The sequence below is a fragment of the Ranitomeya imitator genome, chromosome 4, assembly GCF_032444005.1.
Source record: "Ranitomeya imitator isolate aRanImi1 chromosome 4, aRanImi1.pri, whole genome shotgun sequence".
Taxonomy (NCBI): Eukaryota; Metazoa; Chordata; class Amphibia; order Anura; family Dendrobatidae; genus Ranitomeya; species Ranitomeya imitator.
This window is the reverse complement of record NC_091285.1, coordinates 372,231,216-372,259,049: the sequence shown is the minus strand read 5'-3', so window position 1 is coordinate 372,259,049 and position 27,834 is coordinate 372,231,216. Positions and strand designations below refer to the sequence as shown.

Sequence of the window (27,834 nt, the reverse complement as noted above, 5' to 3'; positions counted from 1 at the left end):
TGGGGGTCGGGTCATCACTCACCGTGCTGTGTACCGTGGGTGCCCGTGGCCATGCTGGGGGTCAGGTCATCACTCACCCTGCTGTGTACCGTGGGTGCCTGCGGCCATGCTGGGGGTCGGGTTATCACTCACCCTGCTGTGTACCGTGGGTGCCCGCGGCCATGCTGGGGGTCGGGTCATCACTCACCCTGCTGTGTACCGTGGGTACCCGCGGCCATGCTGGGGGTCGGGTCATCACTCACCGTGCTGTGTACCGTGGGTGCCCGCGGCCATGCTGGGGGTCGGGTCATCACTCACCCTGCTGTGTACCGTGGGTGCCCGCGGCCATGCTGGGGGTCGGGTCATCACTCACCCTGCTGTGTACCGTGGGTGCCCGCGGCCATGCTGGGGGTCGGGTCATCACTCACCGTGCTGTGTACCGTGGGTGCCCGCGGCCATGCTGGGGGTCGGGTCATCACTCACCCTGCTGTGTACCGTGGGTGCCCGCGGCCATACTGGGGGTCGGGTCATCACTCACCCTGCTGTGTACCGTGGGTGCCCGCGGCCATGCTGGGGGTCGGGTCATCACTCACCCTGCTGTGTACCGTGGGTGCCCGAGGCCATGCTGGGGGTCGGTTCATCACTCACCCTGCTGTGTACCGTGGGTGCCCGCGGCCATGCTGGGGGTCGGTTCATCACTCACCCTGCTGTGTACCGTGGGTGCCCGCGGCCATGCTGGGGGTCGGGTTATCACTCACCCTGCTGTGTACCGTGGGTGCCTGCGGCCATACTGGGGGTCGGGTCATCACTCACCCTGCTGTGTACCGTGGGTGCCCGCGGCCATGCTGGGGGTCGGGTTATCACTCACCCTGCTGTGTACCGTGGGTGCCCGCGGCCATGCTGGGGGTCGGTTCATCACTCACCCTGCTGTGTACCGTGGGTGCCCGCGGCCATACTGGGGGTCGGGTCATCACTCACCCTGCTGTGTACCGTGGGTGCCCGCGGCCATGCTGGGGGTCGGGTCATCACTCACCCTGCTGTGTACCGTGGGTGCCCGCGGCCATGCTGGGGGTCGGGTCATCACTCACCGTGCCCCTTTAAGCCATGGATGGCCGTGGTGATGATGATGATGCGCTGATCACCTGCCGGAGCCGAGCATGCTCCCTGCCCAGGAGAGGAGGAGACTTGCAGCCGTAGCATCTGTAGCCCGGCAGCCGGATCACTAGCGCCGGAGCCCGTCACTATGGAAGAAGCCGCGCAGGATTAGACGGTGGCAGGGAGCGGCGCGGACACCGAGCGGGGCAGTGCTAGTCGTACACACCGGGCAGCAGGCGGCTCATCATGGGCAACGAGGGCAGCATAGAAGGCGGAGAAGGGCCGGGTGGCCATCCGGAGGGCGATGGCAGAGGGGGCTTCGCCCAGATCCCTGCTGGAATGGAGGCTGACCTGAGCCGGCTCAGCGAGGAGGAGAGGAAGCAGATCGCAGCTGTCATGTCAAGGGCGCAGGAGCAGCCGGCGGATCGCCCAGCGACAAGGCAAGTGCTGCCACCCACATATGTCTGATCACTGGAGCCCGATCTGGGAGGACGTGACCAGCTGTAGTGCCCTCTCCCCACCAGCCCTTGTGTCTGCAGATCGCTGCCTGTGTGTGCGGATGGGACGTGTCCATGTTCTGCATGGCTGAGTGTGCGGTCACAGGTCCCTTTAAACACCTCCTCCCCATATCAGTGGTGAGAGGAATCAGGATTAATAATGGATGAGATTTAGGATTCTGGATTTATTGTGGCGCTGGATCTCTGTGGGGCGGTGGGCACAGCTGTGGGCGATGCCATGATCCCAGGCTGATGCCATGCCCAGAGGATTATGCTGGGCGTCATTACACCAGATTAGCCCTGGCCATGGTGCTGAAGTTCTGCTGCCTCCATATACAGCCATGCTCTGTGAGAGGGATCTACCCAATAATAGCTGCTGCCGATCATCACTGCTATGGGCACACAGTGTATGTATTACTGGGCAGCTACATGCCAAACAGCAGCCTGTGGCCACAGCTCCTCTGTGAGATCAGATCTGCTGCCTCCATATACAGCCATGCTCTGTGTGAGGGATCTACCCAATAATAGCTGCTGCCGATCATCACTGCTATGGGCACACAGTGCATGTATTAGTGGGCAGCTACATGCCAAACAGCAGCCTGTGGCCACAGCTCCTCTGTGAGATCAGATCTGCTGCCTCCATATACAGCCATGCTCTGTGTGAGGGATCTACCCAATAATAGCTGCTGTCGATCATCACTGCTATGGGCACACAGTGCATGTATTAGTGGGCAGCTACATGCCATACAGCAGCCTGTGGCCACAGCTCCTCTGTGAGATCAGATCTGCTGCCTCCATATACAGCCATGCTCTGTGTGAGGGATCTACCCAATAATAGCTGCTGCCGATCATCACTGCTATGGGCACACAGTGCATGTATTAGTGGGCAGCTACATGCCATACAGCAGCCTGTGGCCACAGCTCCTCTGTGAGATCAGATCTGCTTCCTCCATATACAGCCATGCTCTGGGCAGGGATCTACCCAATAATAGCTGCTGCCAATCATCACTGCTATGGGCACACAGTGCATGTATTACTGGGCAGCTACATGCCATACAGCAGCCTGTGGCCTCAGCTCCTCTGTGAGATCAGATCTGCTTCCTCCATATACAGCCATGCTCTGTGTGAGGGATCTACCCAATAATAGCTGCTGCCGATCATCAATGCTATGGGCACACAGTGCATGTATTACTGGGCAGCTACATGCCATACAGCAGCCTGTGGCCACAGCTCCTCTGTGAGATCAGATCTGCTGCCTCCATATACAGCCATGCTCTGTGTGAGGGATCTACCCAATAATAGCTGCTGCCGATCATCACTGCTATGGGCACACAGTGCATGTATTAGTGGGCAGCTACATGCCATACAGCAGCCTGTGGCCACAGCTCCTCTGTGAGATCAGATCTGCTGCCTCCATATACAGCCATGCTCTGGGCAGGGATCTACCCAATAATAGCTGCTGCCGATCATCAATGCTATGGGCACACAGTGCATGTATTAGTGGGCAGCTACATGCCATACAGCAGCCTGTGGCCTCAGCTCCTCTGTGAGATCAGATCTGCTGCCATTAAGGACAGCCATGCTCTGTGTGAGGGATCTACCCAATAATAGCTGCTGCCGATCATCACTGCTATGGGCACACAGTGTATGTATTAGTGGGCAGCTACATGCCATACAGCAGCCTGTGGCCTCAGCTCCTCTGTGAGATCAGATCTGCTGCCTCCATATACAGCCATGCTCTGTGTGAGGGATCTACCCAATAATAGCTGCTGCCGATCATCACTGCTATGGGCACACAGTGCATGTATTAGTGGGCAGCTACATGCCATACAGCAGCCTGTGGCCACAGCTCCTCTGTGAGATCAGATCTGCTGCCTCCATATACAGCCATGCTCTGTGTGAGGGATCTACCCAATAATAGCTGCTGCCGATCATCACTGCTATGGGCACACAGTGCATGTATTAGTGGGCAGCTACATGCCATACAGCAGCCTGTGGCCACAGCTCCTCTGTGAGATCAGATCTGCTGCCATTAAGGACAGCCATGCTCTGTGTGAGGGATCTACCCAATAATAGCTGCTGCCGATCATCACTGCTATGGGCACACAGTGTATGTATTAGTGGGCAGCTACATGCCACACAGCAGCCTGTGGCCTCAGCTCCTCTGTGAGATCAGATCTGCTGCCTCCATATACAGCCATGCTCTGTGTGAGGGATCTACCCAATAATAGCTGCTGCCGATCATCAATGCTATGGGAACACAGTGTATGTATTAGTGGGCAGCTACATGCCATACAGCAGCCTGTGGCCTCAGCTCCTCTGTGAGATCAGATCTGCTGCCTCCATATACAGCCATGCTCTGTGTGAGGGATCTACCCAATAATAGCTGCTGCCGATCATCACTGCTATGGGCACACAGTGCATGTATTAGTGGGCAGCTACATGCCATACAGCAGCCTGTGGCCTCAGCTCCTCTGTGAGATCAGATCTGCTGCCATTAAGGACAGCCATGCTCTGTGTGAGGGATCTACCCAATAATAGCTGCTGCCGATCATCACTGCTATGGGCACACAGTGTATGTATTAGTGGGCAGCTACATGCCATACAGCAGCCTGTGGCCTCAGCTCCTCTGTGAGATCAGATCTGCTGCCTCCATATACAGCCATGCTCTGTGTGAGGGATCTACCCAATAATAGCTGCTGCCGATCATCACTGCTATGGGCACACAGTGCATGTATTAGTGGGCAGCTACATGCCATACAGCAGCCTGTGGCCACAGCTCCTCTGTGAGATCAGATCTGCTGCCTCCATATACAGCCATGCTCTGTGTGAGGGATCTACCCAATAATAGCTGCTGCCGATCATCACTGCTATGGGCACACAGTGCATGTATTAGTGGGCAGCTACATGCCATACAGCAGCCTGTGGCCACAGCTCCTCTGTGAGATCAGATCTGCTGCCATTAAGGACAGCCATGCTCTGTGTGAGGGATCTACCCAATAATAGCTGCTGCCGATCATCACTGCTATGGGCACACAGTGTATGTATTAGTGGGCAGCTACATGCCATACAGCAGCCTGTGGCCTCAGCTCCTCTGTGAGATCAGATCTGCTGCCTCCATATACAGCCATGCTCTGTGTGAGGGATCTACCCAATAATAGCTGCTGCCGATCATCAATGCTATGGGAACACAGTGTATGTATTAGTGGGCAGCTACATGCCATACAGCAGCCTGTGGCCTCAGCTCCTCTGTGAGATCAGATCTGCTGCCTCCATATACAGCCATGCTCTGTGTGAGGGATCTACCCAATAATAGCTGCTGCCGATCATCACTGCTATGGGCACACAGTGCATGTATTAGTGGGCAGCTACATGCCATACAGCAGCCTGTGGCCTCAGCTCCTCTGTGAGATCAGATCTGCTGCCTCCATATACAGCCATGCTCTGTGTGTGTGAGGGATCTACCCAATAATAGCTGCTGCCGATCATCACTGCTATGGGCACACAGTGTATGTATTACTGGGCAGCTACATGCCATACAGCAGCCTGTGGCCACAGCTCCTCTGTGAGATCAGATCTGCTGCCATTAAGGACAGCTCAGCACAGCCTGATATATACACATATATGCCAGGATACATATTGATTGCAGTCTATTCATGGTGCCCTGGCCTTTCTGCCTCTCTCATTCCACATTTCTTCTACTGTGCAGTCTGGGAACCATTGCAAATGGCAATGTGCATGTGTCGCTGAGCTAAACGAGGGCCATCATTATATGTGTATTGTGTCAGGGCAAGCCTTGCCTTGCTGCAGGGATATGGCGGCAAATAAGAAGTTCTGCTAGGAGGCAGAAAAATATGACACTCATTAAATGTCTAAGTAGTCAATGTAGGCTTTGCAGCAGTATCTTGCTTTACTGGTATCGATAGACGTCTCATTACTTGCTAGTCAAATCAGTTCATTACAAAATCACTGTTTCTTGTGGAGGCATTTGGGAATGATAGTGTTAAAACGTAAACTTGCTGAAGAAAACAGTGTGTACGATTGCACATTACAGCAGATTTCCATTGTAGCCCTATAGGGTCTATTTCTCATTAGCCTGAGCTGGTAACTGTTTTATTTCTAAAGTAACCAGTCTAAGGAAAAAATAAGCAAGGCAGGTTTACACTTTTTTATGTATAAGTGGTGGAAACAAATCTCAGAATATTCTCTTTTCCTTGCTTTGCAATACTTACCTGGCTTTTAATTAAATTAATGTAACTACCAGTTAATGGAAATTATTTGGCAAGAAAATAGAACCTGCAATTAGTATTAGTTAGATCAGACCTTTAGGCCTCATATCACAATTTCTCCATATGGCAATCTCAAAAGCAAATCATAGTATTCAATATACTGCATTCTTATAAATCTATTATCTATTATTTATCTATCTATTATATGTCTATTATCTATCTATCTATCTATCTATCTATCTATCTATCTATCTATCTATCTATCTATCTATCTATCTATCATTTATCCTTATCTACCTCCATGGCATTTCAGCATGGAGATATGGCAGCTCATATTTGAAGTAAATATGTCACCACCAGTCTCAATTCTGTAACTTTCTCCAGATTTTGGTGACATCAGAATATTGTGAGAGAATTATTTCTATCTACTCTGCACATCAGCAGCCCTTACTGGCCTCAAGATGTAGCTGATTTGCAGAGAAACAAATGCCCCCTCCCTCTATTACATCTTTAAAAAATATTTGAGTCAGGTCACGTCCATTATATTTTTGTTCTTTATTTCCCATTCCTGTTTTAGAACCACTGGCAAAATAATTTGAATAATAAACTGGTATACAGCCAGACATAATGACTTGCCACAATTTTTGGTGAAATTGCATTTACGACAGACTTTTTGGGGTTCGGAAGGAGCGTAGGTTTGGCATTGGGTTGTCTAGTTTTTCATTAGTCATGGTTCCCCATACTTCTGGGTGAATATGTTAAAACCGGATTGAAATGCGTCTCCTGTGTGCTTTACATTAGTCTAGTGATGGGAAATGATATCTTATTTTGGACCATAAGTTTTCGGATTTAGGAAGGCCAACAGTGTTGCACCTTCAGCAAATTACTTCTCCTGTTAAGGGAAGATGCATGTGTAATAGTTGACGTCTGCCAGAACAGGCGACATTCGGACACAATGGCTTTCTGTCCTACCTCTAAAGGCCGGGCATATGGACACAGTTAGTCACCCCCACTTTCCACACTTATAGAAACATACAGGCCATTAACACCCAGAAACTTATGAAGAACTTGCAGTCCTCATTGGCCCCAATCTTCTCCATCTCATGTCCTGATTCTGCTCTGAAGCATTACAATGAAACCCTGCAAAGTGCTCTGGATGAAGCTGCTCCTCCTATACATAAAACAACTCAGCACAGACGGCAACAACCGTGGCACACGCTGCAAACACGTTTCCTGCAGCGGTGCTCCAGGTGCGCAGAACGTCTGTGGAGAAAATCTAATCTACCTGAAGATTTCATCCATTATAAGTTCATGCTAAAGACATACAATTCTGCCCTTCACTTCTCCAAACAAACCTATTTCAACACCCTCATCACCTCCCTGTCCAATAACCCTAAACGTCTCTTTGACACGTTCCTGTCCCTACTCAACCCAAGAGAGCAGGCCCCAACCACGGATTTCCGTGCTGACGATCTGGGCCAATTACGTCAAAGACAAAATTGACCACATTCGACAGGAAATCATCTCCCAATCTCTTCATACCATGCACTGTCCTCCCTCCCCCACTGCACCTAGTTCACTCTCTGACTTTGAACCAGTTACAGAAGAAGTAAGCAGGCTCCTTGCATCTTCTCGCCCGACCACTTGCACCAGTGACCCCATTCCGTCACATCTCCTCCAGTCCCTTTCCCCGGCTGTCACCTCTCACCTAACAAAAATATTCAACCTTTCCCTCACTTCCGGTATTTTTCCCTCCTCATTTAAGCATGCCATCATACATCCATTACTTAAAAAACCATCCCTCGACCAAAACTGTGCCGCTAATTATAGACCTGTCTCTAATCTTCCCTTCATCTCTAAACTCCTCGAACGCCTGGTCCACTCCCGTCTTACCCGCTATCTCTCAGATAACTCTCTTCTCGACCCTCTTCAATCTGGCTTCCGCTCTTTATACTCTACTGAAACTGCCCTCACTAAAGTCTCTAATGACCTACTAACAGCTAAATCTAATGGTCACTACTCCATGCTAATTCTCTTGGATCTTTCTGCAGCATTCGATACTGTGGATCATCAGCTCCTCCTCACTATGCTCCCCTCCATCGGCCTCAAGGACACCATTCTCTCCTGGTTCTCCTCCTATCTCTCTGACCGATCCTTCACTGTATGTTTTGCTGGTTCCTCCTCCTCTCACCTTCCCCTTACTGTTGGGGTTCCTCAAGGATCAGTCCTAGGCCCCCTCCTCTTCTCATTGTATACTGCCCCTATTGTACAAACAATCAGTAGATTTGGTTTACAGTACCATCTCTATGCTGATGACACCCAATTATACAATTCTGCTCCTGATATCTCGCCTGCCTTAGTACAAAACACCATTGATTGTCTTACCGCTGTCTCTAACATCATGTCCTCCCTCTATCTGAAACTAAACCTGTCAAAAACTGAACTCCTTGTGTTCTCTCCCTCTACTATCCTACCTTTGCCTGACATTGCCATCTCCGTGTGTGGTTCCACCATTACTCCAAAGCAACATGCCAGCTCCCTTGGGGTCATCCTTGATTCTGACCTTTCATTCACCCCCCCACATCCGATCACTGGCTCGCTCTTCTTATCTGCATCTCAAAAACATTTCTAGAATTCGCCCTTTTCTTACTTTCGACTCTGCAAAAACTCTTACTGTTTCACTTTTTCATTCTCGTCTGGACTATTGTAACTCTCTACTAATCGGCCTCCCTCTTACCAAACTCTCCCCGCTCCAATCTGTCCTGAATGCTGCTGCTAGGATCATATTCCTCACCAACCGTTACTCCGATGCCTCTACCTTGTGCCAGTCATTACACTGGCTACCCATCCACTCCAGAATCCAGTACAAAACTACTACCCTCATCCACAAAGCACTCCATGGCTCAGCACCACCCTACATCTCCTCTCTGGTCTCAGTCTACCACCCTACCCGTGCCCTCCGCTCCGCTAATGACCTCAGGTTAGCATCCTCAATAATCAGAACCTCCCACTCCCGTCTCCAAGACTTTACACGTGCTGCGCCGATTCTTTGGAATGCACTACCTAGGTTAATACGATTAATCCCCAATCCCCACAGTTTTAAGTGTGCCCTAAAAACTCATTTGTTCAGACTGGCCTACCGCCTCAATGCATTAACCTAACGATCCATGTGTGGCCTATTTAAAAAAAAAAAAAAAAAACACACACAAAAAAAAACACAACATAATCAGGTTCCTCGCATTATGTTCTCATTCACTTTATGCAGTTAATAGCCCTCTGTGTCTGTACTGTTACATACTTAGGCAGCTAACTGGTTCATGCAGCTTTACATGAACACCCGAGCCTTACACTATGGCTGGTCCGAATAACTATAGCAATTGTTACCATCCACCTCTTGTGTCTCCCCTTTTCCTCATAGTCTGTAAGCTTGCGAGCAGGGCCCTCATTCCTCCTGGTATCTGTTTTGAACTGTATTACTGTTATGCTGTAATGTCTATTGTCTGTGCAAGTCCCCACTATAATTTGTAAAGCGCAACGAATACGTTGGCGCTATATAAATAAAAATTATTATTATAATTATTATTATAGTTAGGTCATGGGCTGTTTCCATGATGTCTCCACATTATACATGGTGTTCTGGTATACTGCTGACTTCTGTCATCCCAGTCTGATGATATTGTGGCTCTCCATTGTGGGATACCGTGTTGTAATGTGTGTCGTGTTCAGGCAATCTGGTGCCTGGGAATGGAATCAAGTGTCTTTTGCGCACATTGCTGAAATCAGAAATAACAATATGGGCCCAGCGGCACCTTCTGTGATTACAAAGAGCATTATGCTGATAAACTAGATTATTTGAAGGCAACAAAGCTGATCAAACGCACAAACTGAGTGCTGATCAACAGGATCGTAGTTGGTAAATGGATATGTAATGTTCAAATATGGCTGGAAAAGTTGCCAGACAGTTTGATTGAAACATACAAAGAATCAGTCAGCACAGTCCGACCACCGAAACTAGTTATATGGTCCTGATCAGGGCCGGACTGGCCATCAGGCACTTCTGGCAAATGCCAGAAGGGCTGGTGCCAGTAGTGTACCGCAGCATGCCGACTCACCCCCCCCCACCAGCACCACCACCGCATTCAACTATACCGGCGTCTATGACGCCGGTACAGTTGAATGCAATGATGGAGGAGCGAGTGTCTGCTGACACCCCCTCTCCCATCATTCCCCGCTCTGCCTCTGACACTGCGGGTGCGCCTGTCCTCACTGTGTGTCAGGCAGTGCAGCGGCAGCCGCCGAGACAGGAGCAGGGAGTAACGCGGGCACGAGGAGAGGTGAGGAGTGTGTTTTTTTTTTTTTACTGGACTGTGGGGCCATTCTTGGGGGGGAGGAGAGATGCGGGCTGTGCTGTATACTACTATGTGGGCTGTGCTGTATACTGCTAAGTGGGCTGTGCTGTATACTGCTAAGTGGGCTGTGCTGTATACTGCTAGGTGGGCTGTGCTGTATACTGCTACGTGGGCTGTGCTGTATACTGCTACATGGGCTTTTTTGTATACTGCTAGGTGGGCTGTGCTGTATACTGCTAGGTGGGCTGTGCTGTATACTGCTAGGTGGGCTGTGCTGTATACTGCTACATGGGCTGTGCTGTATAATACTGTGTGGGCTGTGCTGTATACTACTGTGTGGGCTGTGCTGTATACTACTACGTGGGCTGTGCTGTATACTACTACGTGGGCTGTGTTATCTGCTATGCAGGTTGTGCTATAAACTATGCGGGTTGTGCTATATACTATGCGGGCTTTGCTATATACTATGGGAGTATATTATATTCTATGGGGGAGGCCGTGTTATATACTATGTGGCTGTGTTATATACTATTGCGGGGGTATATTATATTCTATGGGGGAGGCTGTGTTATATACTATGGGGGGCTGCATTATATTCTATGGGGGCTACATTATATATTATGGGTAGGTGGGCTGTATTATATTCTATGGGGGTCTGTATTAGATTTTATGAGGGATGATTGCGTCTCATCATACTCATCATACTGGGGCTGCATTATATTCTGTGGGGAGGTGGGCTGTATTATATTCTATTCGGGGCTACATTATATTCTATGGGGGGCTTTATTATATTTATATTCTTTGAGGGGTGATTGCATCATACTCTATGATGGGGCTGCATTAAACTATGAGGGGGGCTGTATTATATTCTATGGGGTGGCTGCATTATACTCTGGGGTGGCTGCATTATACTCTGGGGTGGCTGAATTATATTCTGTAGGGTGGTGGCTGCATTATACTATATGTGGGCTGCATTATACTGTATTGAGGACTATGGGGAATACGTTATACTATATGAAGAACTATGGGGTGCATTATACTATATGGAGCACTATGAGGAGTGTATTATGCTATATGGAGGACTGAGCAGTGTATTTTAACCCCTTCCCGACCTGTGACACCACGTTAGAATCATGAAAGGGTTAACTCCAATTTCACCCGATCTGCAGGGACAGGGTGAGTGGTACTTCAGCTCCGCTTCACCCCCCCCCGTGGCTACGATCGCTCTGATTGGCTGTTGAAAGTGAAACAGCCAAACAGGGCGATTTGTAATATCTCACCTATGAAAACTGGTGAATAATTACATTCCAGCCATGGCTGATGCTACAATTTCATCGGCCATGGCTGGAAACACTGATCTGCCCCCCCACCGTCACCGATCTCCTCCCCAGTCCTCTGTCCTGTGCTCCGCTCCCCTCCGTCCTCCTGTCCTCTCCCCCTTCCTCCTGTCCACTCTCCCGTGCTCCGATCCCACCGTGCTCCGATCTTTCCCCCTCATACTTACCGAGCCTCCCGGTGTCTTTCCGTCTTGTCCATGGGTGCCGCATCTTCCAAAATGGCGGTTGCATGCGCAGTGCGCCCGCCAAATCTGCCGGACGGCAGATTCGTTCCAGGTACATTTTGATCACTATGATAAAACCTATCACAGTGATCAAAATAAAAAAAAATAGTAAATGACCCCCCCCTTTATCAGACCCATAGGTAGGGACAATAATAAAATAAAGAAAATATATTTACTTTTATTTTTCCACTAGGGTTTGGGTTAGAACTAGGGTTAGGGTTAGAACTAGGGTTAGGGTTAGAATTAGGGTTAGAACTAGGGTTAGGGTTAGAATTAGGCTATGTGCACATGGTGCGGATTTGGCTGCGGATCCGCAGCGGATTGGCCGCTGCGGATTCGTAGCAGTTTTCCATCAGGTTTACAGTACCATGTAGACCTATGGAAAACCAAATCCGCTGTGCCCATGGTTTCTACTGTTTAGGCACATCAGGGGCTCTGCAAATGCAACGTGACGCCCCAGACCATTCCATCAAAGTCTGCATTTCAAAACGTCACTACTTCCCTTCCGAGCCCCCAACGTGTACCCAATCAGTGGTTTACCCCCCACATATGGGGTATCAGCGTACTCTGGACAAACTGCGCAACAAATATTGGTGCTCATTTCTCCTGTTACCCTTGGGAAAATAAAAAATTGCTTACTAAAACATAATTTTGGGGGAAAGAAAAATTATTTTTTACTTTCACGGCTCTGTGTTGTAAACTTCTGTGAAGCACTTGGGGGTTCAAATTGCTCACCACATATCTAGATAAGTTTCTTGGGGGGTCTAGTTACCAAAATGGGGTCACTTGTAGTGGGGTTCTACTGTTTAGGCACATCAGGGGCTCTGCAAACGCAACGTGACGCCCGCAGACCATTCCATCAAAGTCTGCATTTCAAAACGTCACTACTTCCCTTCTGAGCCCCGACGTGTGCCCAAACAGTGGTTTACCCCCCACATATGGGGTACCAGCATACTCAGGACAAACTGGGCAGCAACTATTGGGGTCCAATTTCTCCTGTCACCCTTTTGAAAATAAAAAATTGCTTGCAAAAACATAATTTTTGAGGAAAAAAAATGATTTTTTATTTTCACGGCTCTGCGTTATAAACTTCAGTGAAGCACTTGGAGGTTCAAAGTGCTCGCCACACATCTAGATAAGTTCCTTGGGGGGTCTAGTTTCCAAAATGAGGCCACTTGTGGGGGTTTCTACTGTTTAGGCACATCAGGTGCTCTGCAAAGTAACATGATGCCCGCAGACCATTCCTTCAAAGTCTGCATTCCAAAACGTCACTACTTCCATTCCGAGCCCCTACGTGTGCCCAAACAGTGGTTCCCCCCACATATGGGGTATCAGCGTACTCAGGACAAACTGGACAACAACATTTGGGGTCCAATTTCTACTATTACTCTTGTGAAAATAAAAAAAATGCGGGCTAAAAAATAATTTTTGAGGAAAGAAAAATGATTTTTTATTTTCACAGTTCTGCGTTATAAACTTCTGTGAAGCACTTGGGGGTTTAAAGTAGTCACCGCACATCTAGATTAGTTCCATGGGAGGTCTAGTTTAAAAAATGGGGTCACATGTGGGGGCGCTCCAATGGTTTGGCACACAGGGGCTCCCCAAACGCGACATGGTGTCCGCTAACGATTGGAGCTAATTTTTCATTTAAAAGTCAAATGGCGCTCCTTCCCTTCCGAGCCCTGCCGTGTGCCCAAACAGTGGTTTACCCCCACATGTGAGGTATCGGTGTACTCAGGAGAAATTGCCCAACACATTTTAGGATCCATTTTATCCTGTTGCCCATGAGAAAATGAAAAAATTGAGGCTAAAAATTTTTTTTGCGAAAAAAAGGACTTTTTCACTTTTACTGATCAATTTGTTAAGCATCTGGGGGTTCAAAGTGCTCACTATGCATCTAGATAAGCTCCTTGGGGGGGGTCTAGTTTCCAAAATGGGGTCACATGTGGGGGAGCTCCAATATTTAGACACACAGGGGCTCTCCAAACGCGACATGGTGTCCGCTAAAGATTGGAGCCAATTTTTCATTGAAAAAGTCAAATGGCGCTCCTTCCCTTCCGAGCCCTGTTGTGCGCCCAAACAGTGGTTCCCCCCCATATATGGGGTATCGGCATACTCAGGACAATTTGTGCAATAACGTTTGCGGTCCAGTTTCTCTTTTTACCCTAGGGAAAATAAAAAAATAGTTGCTAAAAGATCATTTTTGTGACTAAAAAGTAAAATGTTCATTGTTCCTCAGCTGGTGGAAAGAGGCCGGGAACCAAGCGTTGAACAACTTCAGTATTGTCGATCAAACTCATTTAGCAGCCTGAACTCAGCTCTTGTAAACCGAAATGCTTTTGTGTGATGTGCAATATGTTAGCATTTGGGGCCCCATTTTTAACTTTGCCTAGGACCCCACTTTGCCTAAAACTGGCCCTGCCTACAAGTGTACAAAGATATTATACACTCACCATGTAATAAGTGGGCCTGTGTAACTTTAAATGCCAGGGCTGAATTTTAGTCCCAGACCAGCCCTGGTCCTGATATAAGATAAGATAATGTAATCCTACACCTTTATGTATGCAATTTGTTGCTCCCTGAGGCCTCTTTCACACGTCCAGATAATTCCGGTACTGGAGAAATCGGTACCGGAATTATCCGTGTCCCTGTGTCCGTGTGCTCACGTAGCACATCAGTGTGGCACACGTGCGGCAGCCGTGTGCCGCCCGTGTGCCGACTGAGGACCACATGGACCATGCAGGAGACAGCGCTACAGTTAAGCGCTGTCCCCTGCGTGCGGTGCTGAAGTCGGTATTCATCCCTTCTTCCCAGCAGCGTTCGCTGGAGAGAAGGAATGAAAAATCTTTTTTTTTCTTTTCCCTTAAAAATAAAATTTGTGCGTCCCCTCCCGCCTCCCATCACCTGTTCGCCCCCCCCCCGCTTGCCAGGAAATACTCACCGACACCCAGCTCCAGCGATGTCTCCTCTCAGCTGCCGGGGATTGGAGGCGGGAGGGGACACACAAACTTTATTTTTAAGGGAAAAGAAAAAAAAAAGATTTTTCATTCCTTCTCTCCAGTGAACGCTGCTGGGAAGAAGGAGTGAACTCCGGCTTCAGCACCACACGCGGGGGGGACAGTGCTTACTATAGCGCTGTCTCTCCTGCGGGCGGTACGTGCACACGGAGGAGAGTGCACACTGTTCTTCGTGTGCATGTGTGCTGGACGCTTTGCGGACCGTGCTGCCGGAGAAAACGGACATGTCTCCGTGTTTTCAACACGGACACACGGTCCATGAAAACACGGTGACATGTGCATAGACCTATTCATTTGAATGGGTCTACGTGTGTCAGTGTCTCCGGTGTTAGGAGTCGAGTTTCCTCTGCTGCACAGGGGGAGTCTCGATCCGTCTCCGCTGTGGTCTCCCATTCTCCTCCAGCCGCAGTGAAGTCTGCTCAGCAGGGACGTCGCTCCCAGTGTCTTGCTCGCTCTCACTCTGTACAGAGAGTTACTGCTGCTTCTTCAGCTCCTGCCATTAAAGTCAGTGCTGGTCAGCGGCGAGTGGACTTCCCTGGGACTAAGTCCTTGTTTGCGCACACTGAGCATGCCCAGAGCAAGATCTCCCGTTGGAGATCGAGGGTCATGTGCTCTGGCTCTGCAGCACATTCCATTGGTCCTCTTGGCAGGCCCTGGAAGGGCAAAGTTTCTGTGGCCACTTCCTGTCCTGCAATTATATAAACTGCGCATGACCGCACGGCCATGCGCTAGTGTACAATTGAATACGTGTGTTTGTTGTGAGTGCAAGTCGTTCATTAAATACCCCTACCCTATTGTATGACTGTTCGTGTATGGAGTATGGCTGCTATCTAGCGCCCGACAAATCACTCAACGTGTCACACACGTATCCGCGTCTATTGCTGTGACCGCCAGTGCGGCGCCACGTGCCAGTAGTGCGCTTCCTGACCCACATCTGGGTGCTTAGTGGTGCCTGCCAGCACAGCACAGTTCGCACTTCGGTGCTCTAATTATAAGAGTTGCCTAATACACCCTGTTGCGGTGTTGGGTCAGCAAGTGGTCTAATCGGACTTCTATCCTAGTTGGGGTTAAGTTCGCTGACTGTTTGCTCGCCTTCTATGTGCGGTACCGCGATCCTGTGACGCAACAGGATCGCTTCCTTCACGTTGGGTGAAGTTTAACCCACGCGAGTATACTTATGAGTACCGCCATATAGTCCGTCATTACTCAGCAGCAGGTTCCATCTCTGCACGGTGGACCCCGGGCTACGAACGCACCGTACACTATCAGTCTTATTATTTGGTGCGTTCCGCTAGCCCTAACATCCGGTACGTGAGAAAACTGTCACTACACGTACCGGAGACACTGACGTGTGAAAGAGGCCTGACTGAAATATTGCTATTTAATTCATAAGCAAATGCAGCTTAAGTGCTCTGGGCGTGCCAAAGTACAGCGAGTGAAATAAGTATTGAACACGTCGCCAAATTTTTAAGTAAATATATTTCTAAAGGTACTATTGACATAAAATTCTCACCAGATGTTGGTAACAACCGATAGATGTCCATAAATTAGGTTATGTGTAATAATGAGAAGTGTTATAGGGAAAAAGTATTGAATACGCTAACTGAAATTTAATTAATACTTTGCACAAAAGCCTTTGTTGGTGATGACAGCTTCAAGACCCCTCCTGTATGGAGAAACTAGTCACGTGCATTGCTCAGGTGTGATTTTGGCCCATTCTTCCACGCAGATTCTCTCTCTTCTAATCCTGATGGTTCTGTGGACTACTTCTATGAGCTGTGGGCTTTAGTTCCTTCTCAAATTTACTATTGGATTCAGGTCAGGTGATTGGCTGGGCCATTTGTGCAGCTTTATTTTCTTAATTGAGAGTTTCCTTGCCTGTGTGTTTGGGATCATTCTCTTGCTGACTTGTCCATTCTCATTTCTTTTCATCATCCTGGTAGATGGTAGCAAATTTTTATCAGGAATGTCTTGGTACATTTGTCCGTTAATACTTCCTTAAATTATATAAAGTTCCCACCTTCAAACTTCACTGTTGGCATGGGATTTTTGGGGCAATATGCAGTTGCTTTTGGCTTCTAAACAGGGTGTATATTATGGCACTCAAAGAGCAAACTTTAAGTGCACTTGAACATGGTTGTTGTTCAGCAATAGAGTATAGCATGGCGAGCGTGCATACAGGCCATGGAGGTAGAATGCATTACGGTACTTATAGTTTTCTTTGAAACAATTGTACCTGTTGATTCCAGGTCTTTTGGTAGCTCTCCACAGGTGGTCCTTGGCTCTTGGACAACTCTTCTGACAATTCTTTTCACTTCTCTGTCTGAAATCTTGCAGGGATCACCTGGTCATGGCCAGTTTGTAGTGAAATGATGTTCTTTCCACTTTTGGATTACAGACCCAACAGTGCTCACTGCAAACTTCAATTTGATCAGTATGTTTTGCAACAATGAGTTCGCAAAGGTCTTGAGACAACTCATTGGTTTTACTCATCATGAGGTATTTCTTGTGTGGCACCTTGGTAATGAGACACCTTTTTATAGGCCATCAGTTGAACCAGCTGATATTATTTTTCACTAAATGGCAGAATTGCTTTCTAATTACTGACAGATTTCAGCTGTTGTTATAAAGTTCCATGGCATTTTGCACCTCTCTTTCTTCATGTGTTCAATACTTTTCTCTGTCAGCTCTCATTATTACACATACCTTAATTTATAAAAGAACAAGACCCCAAAATGAAAATCAAACATATGTTATAATATACCAAATAAAGAAAGGCAAGCATGGTATAGCAAAGTAATATATCTTTATTAGATCATAAAAAGTGGCACTACAAAAGTGTGCCTGTGCTTGGAGACATAAAGACACAATAAATAAATATGTGCTATCAAAATGGCCTATAGAAAGGGAAATATTCAAATACCTATAGCACACAAAAGTGAACGGACGCAACAGAAGGTGTAATTACAATGCTCATAGAAGATTGCTTCATCACTTGGCCCTAAGGCGTGCAAAAGATGCATGTAAAGACACACATATGCATGTAAGAACAGAGGGAGCCTAAAAATAAAAAATATATAAAAATCTATATGCTGCAGGACAAGACCAAAAAAGTGCAAAGTGCTAACAAATATATACACACATTATAGAAATATATATATACGTTACATAAATGAAATCTACAGTAACACTATGTGTAAGGTGATACAAAAAAGTGCATCAGTGCAAGCTAAACCGCTAAATGCGTATAATGAGCCCAAACAAATGATGGGAAGATGTGGAAACCTGACTCCGTCTGTAAAACAGCACAATATATGCTTAAACCATGCACTAGAAGCCGCCCGGTTCCAAGTGATGTTATATAAAAAATGCCCAAATAAACCCAAATGGTCACTACCTGCCAAGGTCCGTTCACTCCAAGCACAGCGCACCCCGATGCGCGTTTCGGATATACTCCTTCGTCAGGGGGTTTTGTGCAGGAGGAACCGGGGGGCATATATATACAAATCATAACCGCCGATGAACGGAGCAGACGCACAATGGTGCATGCGCAACCAGGAGGGCCCGGAAGTGTGCAGCGCCCGCGTCACGCAACCCGGCAGCAAAAGGATCGCTGCCAAGGCTACAAAGACGCCGGATGCACACATCTCGGGACGCAGGCAGCGCACGCGAACTCGGTTTCAGGAAAGTGGCCGCCGCAATCTCTATCTGCGCACGCGCGGCATCCAGCGACCATTTTCCTGAAGCCCCGGGAAGCAGAGCACTCCATCTGCGCACGCGCGGCCTCAGGAACATGGCCGCGCCCACCGATAAACCACTGAATAGCGCAGATCGCGCTCCTTTTCTACAGCTGCGCAGTGCATTCGGCACTTGCGCATGCGAGAAGCACTACGCCACCAACGGGAAGATAAGCAAGATGTAGGGGAGAAACAGCGCTGTGACCACGCCCTTTCGACCAGACCAGCCTGATTGACAGGCGAAAACGGCGACTTTTGTAAGGTATTTCGGCAGCATAGGTAGGGAATCGGGGGACAAAAAATACCCTATTGTAAAGCACAGCTCAGGCCCTATTTAACGGTATTTTTTATCATACTGAAAAACGGGGTGACAGGTTCCCTTTAACTTCATGTCTAAACTCTCTCCTCTCCCACATGTTCTAGCCCTGCACTAACAAGGCCATGCCTCCCTTCCTAATGACAACTGGTGCTGACTCCTCTTATTGTCACTCCAGTTTAATGGAAGCCTAAATCTGCTGGTTAGATTGTCAACCACCACCATAATGTACATTTATCATATTGCCAGTTACGTGGGGTTTGGGTCTGAAAAAGTGGTTAACCCAATGTAACTTGTGGAATAACTGCGATAGAGGAAGCCATAACTATGATAACCACCATGAATCGCTCATGTGAGCCATTTGTACCAACAAAATTATTTTAATCCTTTGTATCTCTGAACATAGAGGTCATGTGCAAGTAAATACATATACGCAGTCACAGCAGCTAGTATCCTAGCTACGGAACAGTACATAAATGTACAAACCCAGGTCAATATAAAGGTGGGACAAAACGAGCAAAAGTCCTCAATAAAACCGTTCCATTTTGTACACATACATGGCATCTAGCAATTCATCATTCATGCTCCATAAACAAAAATTTTTTAGGTAGAGCCATGTACATACCACTAGAAAGAATATAATAAGAATATGACTGTGTGGGTAGAGAACATGTACATTTGCCACATTTATAACAGTATTGATCAGTAACAAATAACAAAAAGGACATAAATCCAACTGGCGCTAAGAAGCTCGTAAAATTCACATCTGTATTATTATATGTTAAAATGCATCTTTAAATCAGTAAATTAAAAACAAACTTGTGTCACGTTTATTCTCTCTTGATAGTATTTCTGCACATAACATTAATCAAAAACAAGTTTTACGTTTGATTAGCCAAATGAAAGTGGAATTTAGTCAGAACTGAAAAATATTACAAAATAATGTTGCATTGCAAATATGATGTATCTTATATTACCATGTACAGTCATACAGATGCCATCAATATTCTTATAACTGAGAGGCGACAAATAAGAAATAAATGTTGTGGTGTGCGCTGTCAAGGTAAAGACAAGTGTGAGAAGGTGTAGAACATTCACTAAGACAAACGCATTTCAAAACCCATCTGATTTCTTCCTCAAGAAGATCAAATGTATTTTGAAACGCGTTTCTGTCTTTTAATAAATGACTTCACCATGGAGCGCTCCTATTTTGTCTCCTAAGGAATATTCTTATTCCTCACATGCCGTCTTACTCTGTTGTGATAGTCCTTGATTGGAGGGGAACAGCATCTTGTGCACTTAGTGATGAAGGACATTGTGGGCAAATGAAATGACTATTGTCCTGGTGACTTGGTGATAAGCTTATATTCCTTGGCCGAAACAAGCTCACACAGATCATGTCATCACTTAGAAGGAGCGTTTCAGAAAATACAATCTCTTAGTCTGCAATGCTTTCCATTTAGGACACTTCACATCAATGTAGAAAATTGCTATCTGTTGGTCCTATGTACTTGTAAGCAAGGTTAGAGAAATTACTGTTGACTTTAGAAGACCACTCCAAGACCCAATAATATTTTTTATGGCCGCCATGTAATAAGATTGCATAAAAACCTATGGAAAACAAAAAGGTCAGTTGCAGCAGAATTTTTAGGCTACTTGGATTTTAATATTCATCCAGTGGAAATCAGATTCTTCTTACTTGTGCAGTTTTTATTAACAGTCATGTACTATTATTAAATTATGAAGCAACATTTGGGAAATCAGCAATGCGACACATAAGGCTGTGATCACATCTGTGTTGGAAGAACCATTGCTGATTCCAAAAAAATGCCAGACCAATGCGAAACATGTTGTGCATATTCTGTCTGGTAGAATGATGGACATTTTGGAAATGAACAGCTCAGATGTGAACATAGCCTAATCTGTTGGTGTCCTGTCTCCTTTCACTATTCTTAAATCTGGGATTCAGTCCTTCTGCTATTTTTGTATTTGTCCACCCCATTGCTGGATAATCTGTCATTCACTCCTTTTATCCTACTGTATAGGTGTATGGTTTCTAAAGAAGTAGGTTCACATTGCGTTATGGCTTTACGTTTTACGGACTACGTTACACCACGGCATAACGCGGTGTAACGTAGTCCTTTAACGCCGCCATAGACTGCAATGTCGGACGCATCGCTAGCGCACGACCACAATGGGCGTGCGCTAGCAATGTGCCATCATTTGAGTGACGGACCCGAGACGCGGGCTGCAGCGTTTCCGGGTCCGTCACTGCTAGCACAGATGGAGCTAGCAGATGCTCCATCTGCGCTAGCGCTGTGCAAAAGTCGGCACTTGCGTTAGCGCAGTCCGTTCAACGTATGCGTTGAACGGACTGCACTAACGCAATGTGAACCTTATGGACTATAATGATAACATTCTTAGTGTTGTTTCCCATCCTCACAGTAACTGCAATTCAGTGTGATTCTAGAGCTGCTCCTTGGTGCTTCCCCTCCCTTCTAGGATGTGACATCACACATCAACCCCTGCAAAGCCCCCTGTTCTTGGACTTAATAGAGGCAAATATTATCAGGGGACTGGCAGCTACTAGAAGCCAGGAGCGGGCCAAGACACTTGATGTGCGATGCAACATCTCAAAAAGGAGGGGAGCCACTAAGGAGCAGCTCCATGAAACTCTGACAAAACTTTCATGGTAAACCTGACCAAACTTTGATCACAAAATGGTAAAAAATACTGATGAAACTCAGTTTTTTTCTTTTTTACATACAAGAAAAATCACATCTTGTTTGAGCTCTTAGTGTGAGAGGAGAATTAATATATTCTGTCTCTTCGTGGTAGTATTCAGTGACCATTTGTATTACATTATGGGCACAGGCTGGAAAAACTCAGAATCCCCTCTACCACCCAGTTAATGATGAGTGGTGACTGCCATAGTTTAGGTTGCGTTTGTCACTTTATAACCCATCTGAACTGTCGATTGTTCACTGCGTTCTAAAGGTACCTTCACACTGAGCAACTTTCCAACGAGAACGACAGCGATCCGTGACATTGCAGCATCCTGGATAGCGATCTCATTGTGTTTGACACGCAGCAGCGATCAGAATCCCGCTGTGACATCGCTGGTCGGATCTAGAAGTCCGGAACCTTATTTGGTCGTCAGGTCGGCGTGTATCGTCATGTTTGACAGCAAAAGCAATGACGCCAGCAATGGTTTTTCACGGAGCTAACAACCAGCGAGAACGATAAGTACGTCACTGGATCGCTCCTGTATCGTTCAGCTGTTGCCGGTGTTTGACGTCCCCTAGCGACCTAAACAGCGACGCTGCAGCGATCGGCTCGTTGTCTATATTGCTGCAGCGTCGCTTAATGTGACGGTACCTTAAGTCCTTTAACATTTCATGCATTATCAGCTAAGGCTGCTTTCACACATCAGGTTTTTGCAGTCCGGCACAATCCGGCGAATATTGAAAAAAGTGATCCGTCGCAAATTGTGAAAAACTGATGCGACGGATCCGTTTTTTTGCCGAACCTGATTAGCTGTTCCGGGTAATTTCTTTTGTAGTTGATAATCCGGGGAGGAGACAGAGAGAGAGAGAGAAATAGAGACCAGAAAGGAAAATGTATGATTTGTTTAAAAAAAACGGAATCAGTCACCAGATTCCATCATTTCACCTCTCGTTTCATACGTATTTCGCTGGATCCGTTGCTGTCCGTTTTTTCTGATGGACACAAAAAACGTTACCATGTCTGTTTTCTCTGGCTGCCAGAAAAATGTTTTCGACGGATCCGGCGAAAAAACGGATGAAACGTCAGGCCAACCATCGCAATCTGTCGCTAATAAAAGTTTATGAGAAAAAAATGGATCCGGCGGCAACTTTTTCCGGATTCGATTTTTTCAAAATTCACTGGATTGTGCCTGACGGCAAAAACCTGATTTGTGAGAGCAGCCTAAGGCTCCATGACAGAAGTGTCCAGTAGCCTATGGGTTCAGTAGATCCATACAATATGGTGTTAATTCTTGTGATTATAAACTGCTTTCCATTTATATCTATATACAATAGTTTTAGGCTGCCTCACTTTACCCAGCAAAGCTTTATCCTCGACAATCCTTTATTGGTTTGACTTAAAATTCCAAGGCTGTCCTGAATAGTGAATGAGAAGCTGTAATATTTTTTATTACATTTTAAACTATTCTGGAGATAATAAGAATGTAATTGTTAAAGTGATACATAAATATCAGAGTAGATCGTCATGCCTTTATGAATGTGTATAAAATGTATTTCCTTAGTGTCACATACAGTCGTAGGTAGGTTTCTAGTTTGTAGATTTAGTAAAGGATGATTGCCTGATTTTTTTAGAGTTCTTTTTTTTTATACAAAACAAAAAAAGGAGAAATGATCTGGAGAATTCTTGTTTAGAAGTCACTTTTCCTTTCGAAGAGGAGCTTATTTTAAGAATTGCTTGAAAGTCCCCTTAATGTTGTAGTCAATACTGATTTTCTTAGGGATGATTCTTTGCGTAATGGATGAAAATCAAGAAACTGGAAATCATCTATGCTCACGAAACAGTCACTTTGTCAATGTGGTTTTGTAGTTTTTCATGCATGATGCTAAATCTTGACATTTGTCCACTGTACATTGGAATTAAATGTTAACGTGTCATCAGCACTACTTACTACATGCTACTACTCGCCAAGAAGACCCAATAATACGTGAGACTTGCAGACTCCATACATTACTGGAAACCCCGGCCAAAAATGATTGGTTTTCATTACGTAGATTGACAAAAGTAATATGGCAATGACTAATTGTCTATTACAGATGTAGTGTACTTCAATGGAAACACATTGATTTCCACTATGAAAACAGCACGCTACCCGATAGCCCAAGGCTGGCTCCTTGCCAGCAGACATCGCAGGTGACAGCTGGGAAGGTGACGCCTGCTACTTTTCTATGTGCATAGCTGATCAGTTAGGGTCATTATTAGAAAGGAGCTTGGGATATAAACTCTGATCCAATACAAAGACTAGATTGCTTGTGTCCTTGGGGAGGAATCCACAAAACCTCAAAATCCCCATGGTAGATTCAGCATCTAAAAATGAACCTAATAACGGCACATCTAGGTTGCTAGGCTGCAGAGGAAATTCCACTTGCTGTGGTTTTCCTTTGCTATCCATCAGAATATGATTTTTTTTATTCCTCACACCTAAAGCATGTAATAGCCCAACATGGTTGTTAAAGGGAAAAAAGTAATGTAAAAAATCAAACAACAACAAATACTGATGACCTGACACTAGAAAATGCTTTACGGGATATGGTCAGTGAAAATTACAGTTTGGGTCTCTCTTTCCAGGCAGAAAGACAATAATTATACTGCTGTTAATTATGGGCAAGTATATTTAACTAGGTCATCGCTGCAGTGGCCAAGATGGTCTTACTGGGCATGATTTGTAACAAGTTGACTACAAATACAATAAAGGATATGGAAGTTCTCACATTTCAATGTTATTTCGGAGTAGACCAGTCTCATATTTTAATATATGGATTCTTTGTTGTATCATCAGTCCATATTACAGCTAAGCGAAGCAGCAGTAGACTAAAAATGGGCAAGTCCTCCAATCCCAGCAACAAATTGGTGAAGTTAAAGAGATTGCCCAATACAATAAATGATACCCATATCAATTTAAACAGTGGAAAGAAGTATTGTTGTAAATACCTCTTCTTGCCATTCTTGCCTGTGAGCGGCATTATCGCAGACCACTCACTGGCTATCAGGTGAACATGGCGGCAGCCTGCTCTGACATCCACTGATGGAACCTAACAGCCGTGGGTGGAATTGCGATCCATCCGCGGCTGTTAACTCGTTAAATGCCTCTGTCAATCTCTGAAAGCAGCATTTAATGTGATCGCTGTGGAAGCACGTCACTAATCCTACCCATCGGCGCACGTGCCTCATGACTGAGGGTTGCTGATGGGCTGACATGAGAACCCGGGGTCTGCAGGAGACCCCTGACATTGTCATTGCCGGTTTGTTATGAGCGCCGCCCAGTGGTCGGCCCTCATAGCAAATGAGCATTTGCTCTACACACAAGCATTGTGATCATCGCCTATGTGTAGCAGAGGCGATCAGACAACTGCAGCTTCATTGAAGCATGCAATAAGTAAAAATAAAATGTTTTTAAAAATATTACAAAAACTAAAAAAAATATAAAAGTTCAAATAACCCCCCTTTTGCCCCTGTCAAAAATATTTCCATGTTGTGCCAATCTGTGAAGGTCCCTCTATCAGTGCTACTTGGGCTACGCATAGCATTTCCTCTAAGAGCAAGTGAAGAGAACTCTGCTCCAGCCGCCCTGAGAGGCCATAACCTCGCTTGTCTCATGAGGAGAGAACCATTACTTTCATATGCTCAATACACTGTGAACTTTGCCTTTAAGAGAGAGACTGTACGCCGTTACCTCGTTCAGTAAAATTGTGATGTTTACAAGTTCACCTGCATGTCTGGCTGCTTGAGATTGCACAAACACCAGGAGCGCTCCAAAACCTGCACCCAGACGCCAACGCTACAGGAGTACCCGTGGGGGGGTCCTATACCATCCACAGGTGCCACCTCCCACTATTGACAATTGTGGACACGAGGGAAGTGTTGAGGGGTCCAGCGACGCACTTCATGTACCGTGACATCATTATCTACTGCTAGTAGGACTACATGCCCCAGGTGGCCCTTCTGCAACATCTGGCACCTCCCCAGTGGCCCACCACATGTGTGTATGTACTGTAGTGTGAATGTTTTATATACTCGCCTACCAGTGCCTTCTTCAGGATCTGGACAGTTCTGCTCATCTTATAAATGACACCCCCTCTATTCAGACTATCCCGGTCTATATGTGAGCCGGAAGTCTCTTTTAGAATGGAAGGCTATGGTAAGTGGTTCTTGTGCTCCATGTGCTTACACCACTTGCATGGTGTGAACAAGTAACATATTTTGCTGATATTTAAATAAAAATAAGGCTGTTAAGCACTGGATGTACTCTTCTGCAAAATATCTTACTTGTGTAAAAGTAATTTATATTTAATGGAGACTTACCAGGAAGAGTTTATAAGAGGCACTTTAGTGCCCATTAAAGATGTGAAACCTTTTTATGCATACAATTTTTCTATGTTGTGTGAGCCAGCAGCAGAAGGAGAAGTACTGGAGGGAATGTATATCTCATCCAGATCGCGCTGGATTAGATGGAAAAGTACATGAAAGACAGGTTTGCCTAGAGAAATAATTTTACAGACTCTTTAATAAGTGTTCTTTTTTGTTGATCTGAATTTTTAAAGGGATAGTAAAGCTTCTGGACTACTTAGTAGACTTTATAGAGTTTATAATCCAACTGATCAGAGTCAGAAAGCAAGTTACAGAAGTTATGTGGAATTGCTGGAGAAGTCTGACCCATTCAGTGCTGCAGTGATTCAGCAAAAGGGAGAACATACAGAGTTAATTCTTAAATTGGAAACTAACAATTTAAAGGGAATCTGTCACCCCCAAAATTGTCCAATAAACTAAGGCCACCGGCATCAGGGGCTTATCTACAGCATTCTGTAATGCTGTACATAAGCCCCCGATGTAGCCTGAAAGACAAAGAAAAAGAGGTTATATTATAATCACCCAGGGGCGGTCCCGCAGCGGTCCGGCCCGATGGGTGTCACGGTCCGGGTCCAGCTCATACCATCTTCATACGATCACGTCCTCTTCTTTTCTTCCTGCTGTGGCTCCTGCGCAGGCGTACTTTGTCTGCCCTGTTGAAAGGTCAGAGAGGCCCGGAGCCTATGCACTGCAGTGCTTTGCTCTGCCCTCAACAGGGCAGGCAAAGTATGCACGCGCAAGAGCCGCGTCAGGAAGACAAGAATAGGACATCATCGTAAGAAGATGGAAGGCGCCGGATCCGGACCGGACTGCAGCGGGACCACCTCTGGGTAAGTATAATATAACCTGTTATTCTTATCTTTCAGGTGACATTGGGAGCTTATCTACAGCATTACACAAAGCTGTAGATAAGCCCCTGATGCCAGTGGCCTTAGTTTATAGGCCAATTTTGGGATGACAGATTCCCTTTAAAAACAGAGGGAAGATAATATATTAAAGTGGATTATATCCAATGACAAATATTAATCATATACAGATATATACAGTTACAACAATGAGTAATAATATTTATCGCAATCTCAAATACTGCAAATAAAAAGCACCAATATGATGTAATCCTCTCCTCTAACTGACATACATAGCTTCTATGGAGAGTATTATGTTTCAAGTGCTAATAGTGCTACCAGAGGGAAAGTTCAACATACTGTATATGTCATTGGTTCATATCCATAGAGCTAGTTCATGTAAGTGCTAATGGTCAGATGCATTTCAAAGAGGTCCCCAATGCGCGTTTCGCAATCTTTCAAGTACAATGCTTCATCAGAGGGAGATTCAGTTTCTCCCAACCAAAATTGTTCAATTACTGTAAATACCTTTAGTACCACTCATACAATCAGCATTTTCCAAAGGAGCCGAGGAGGGCAGCACATGTGCACTCAAACTCACCCGTGTCCCCCATTATTATGCATGGTGTCACAGGCATACCACACATGAGCGGGAGCAGGGACGCGTCACCATGGCTCCCAAGCATACGCAGATGGCGTTAAAGACACCTAATGACACCTGGGGGCGGAGAGCAAAGCACACACACGCACCGAACAGTAACAATGACACAGAACATGTAGTCTTTATACATTTCTTTTCAATCCAACTATGCATGTAATATTCTGATATAGTACAAATGTTTGTTTCAAAAGCATCGATTGAAGATCCCAAATGGAGGGGAAAGGTTATAATAACTGCTCGGTTACCACTGCACAAATCTAAAAATATGTATATTTAACCAAAGGCCATGCTAGAAAAGATCAGATGAGGGTAGAGACTGGTTAGGGATGCAAAGCCATGTAGAGAAAAATATAAAATCAATTAAAAATTATTACAAATTGTAAATATATAAAGGGAAAAACAAAGAAGTGGGAGTGG

General features: G+C 46.0%; 1 protein-coding gene across 3 annotated transcripts in view; it reads left to right on the top strand.

The window, feature by feature from the left end:
* The first annotated feature begins 1,149 nt into the window (after positions 1 to 1,149).
* PCLO (piccolo presynaptic cytomatrix protein) overlaps positions 1,150 to 27,834 on the top strand; it is a 665,287-nt gene continuing 638,602 nt past the window's right edge. For all 3 annotated transcript variants that reach the window (XM_069765158.1, XM_069765159.1, XM_069765157.1), the window contains exon 1: positions 1,150 to 1,514. In XM_069765158.1, coding sequence (XP_069621259.1) covers positions 1,321 to 1,514 — 194 coding nt within the window. In that variant the 5' untranslated portion in view covers positions 1,150 to 1,320. The remainder of the gene's footprint in view (positions 1,515 to 27,834) is intronic.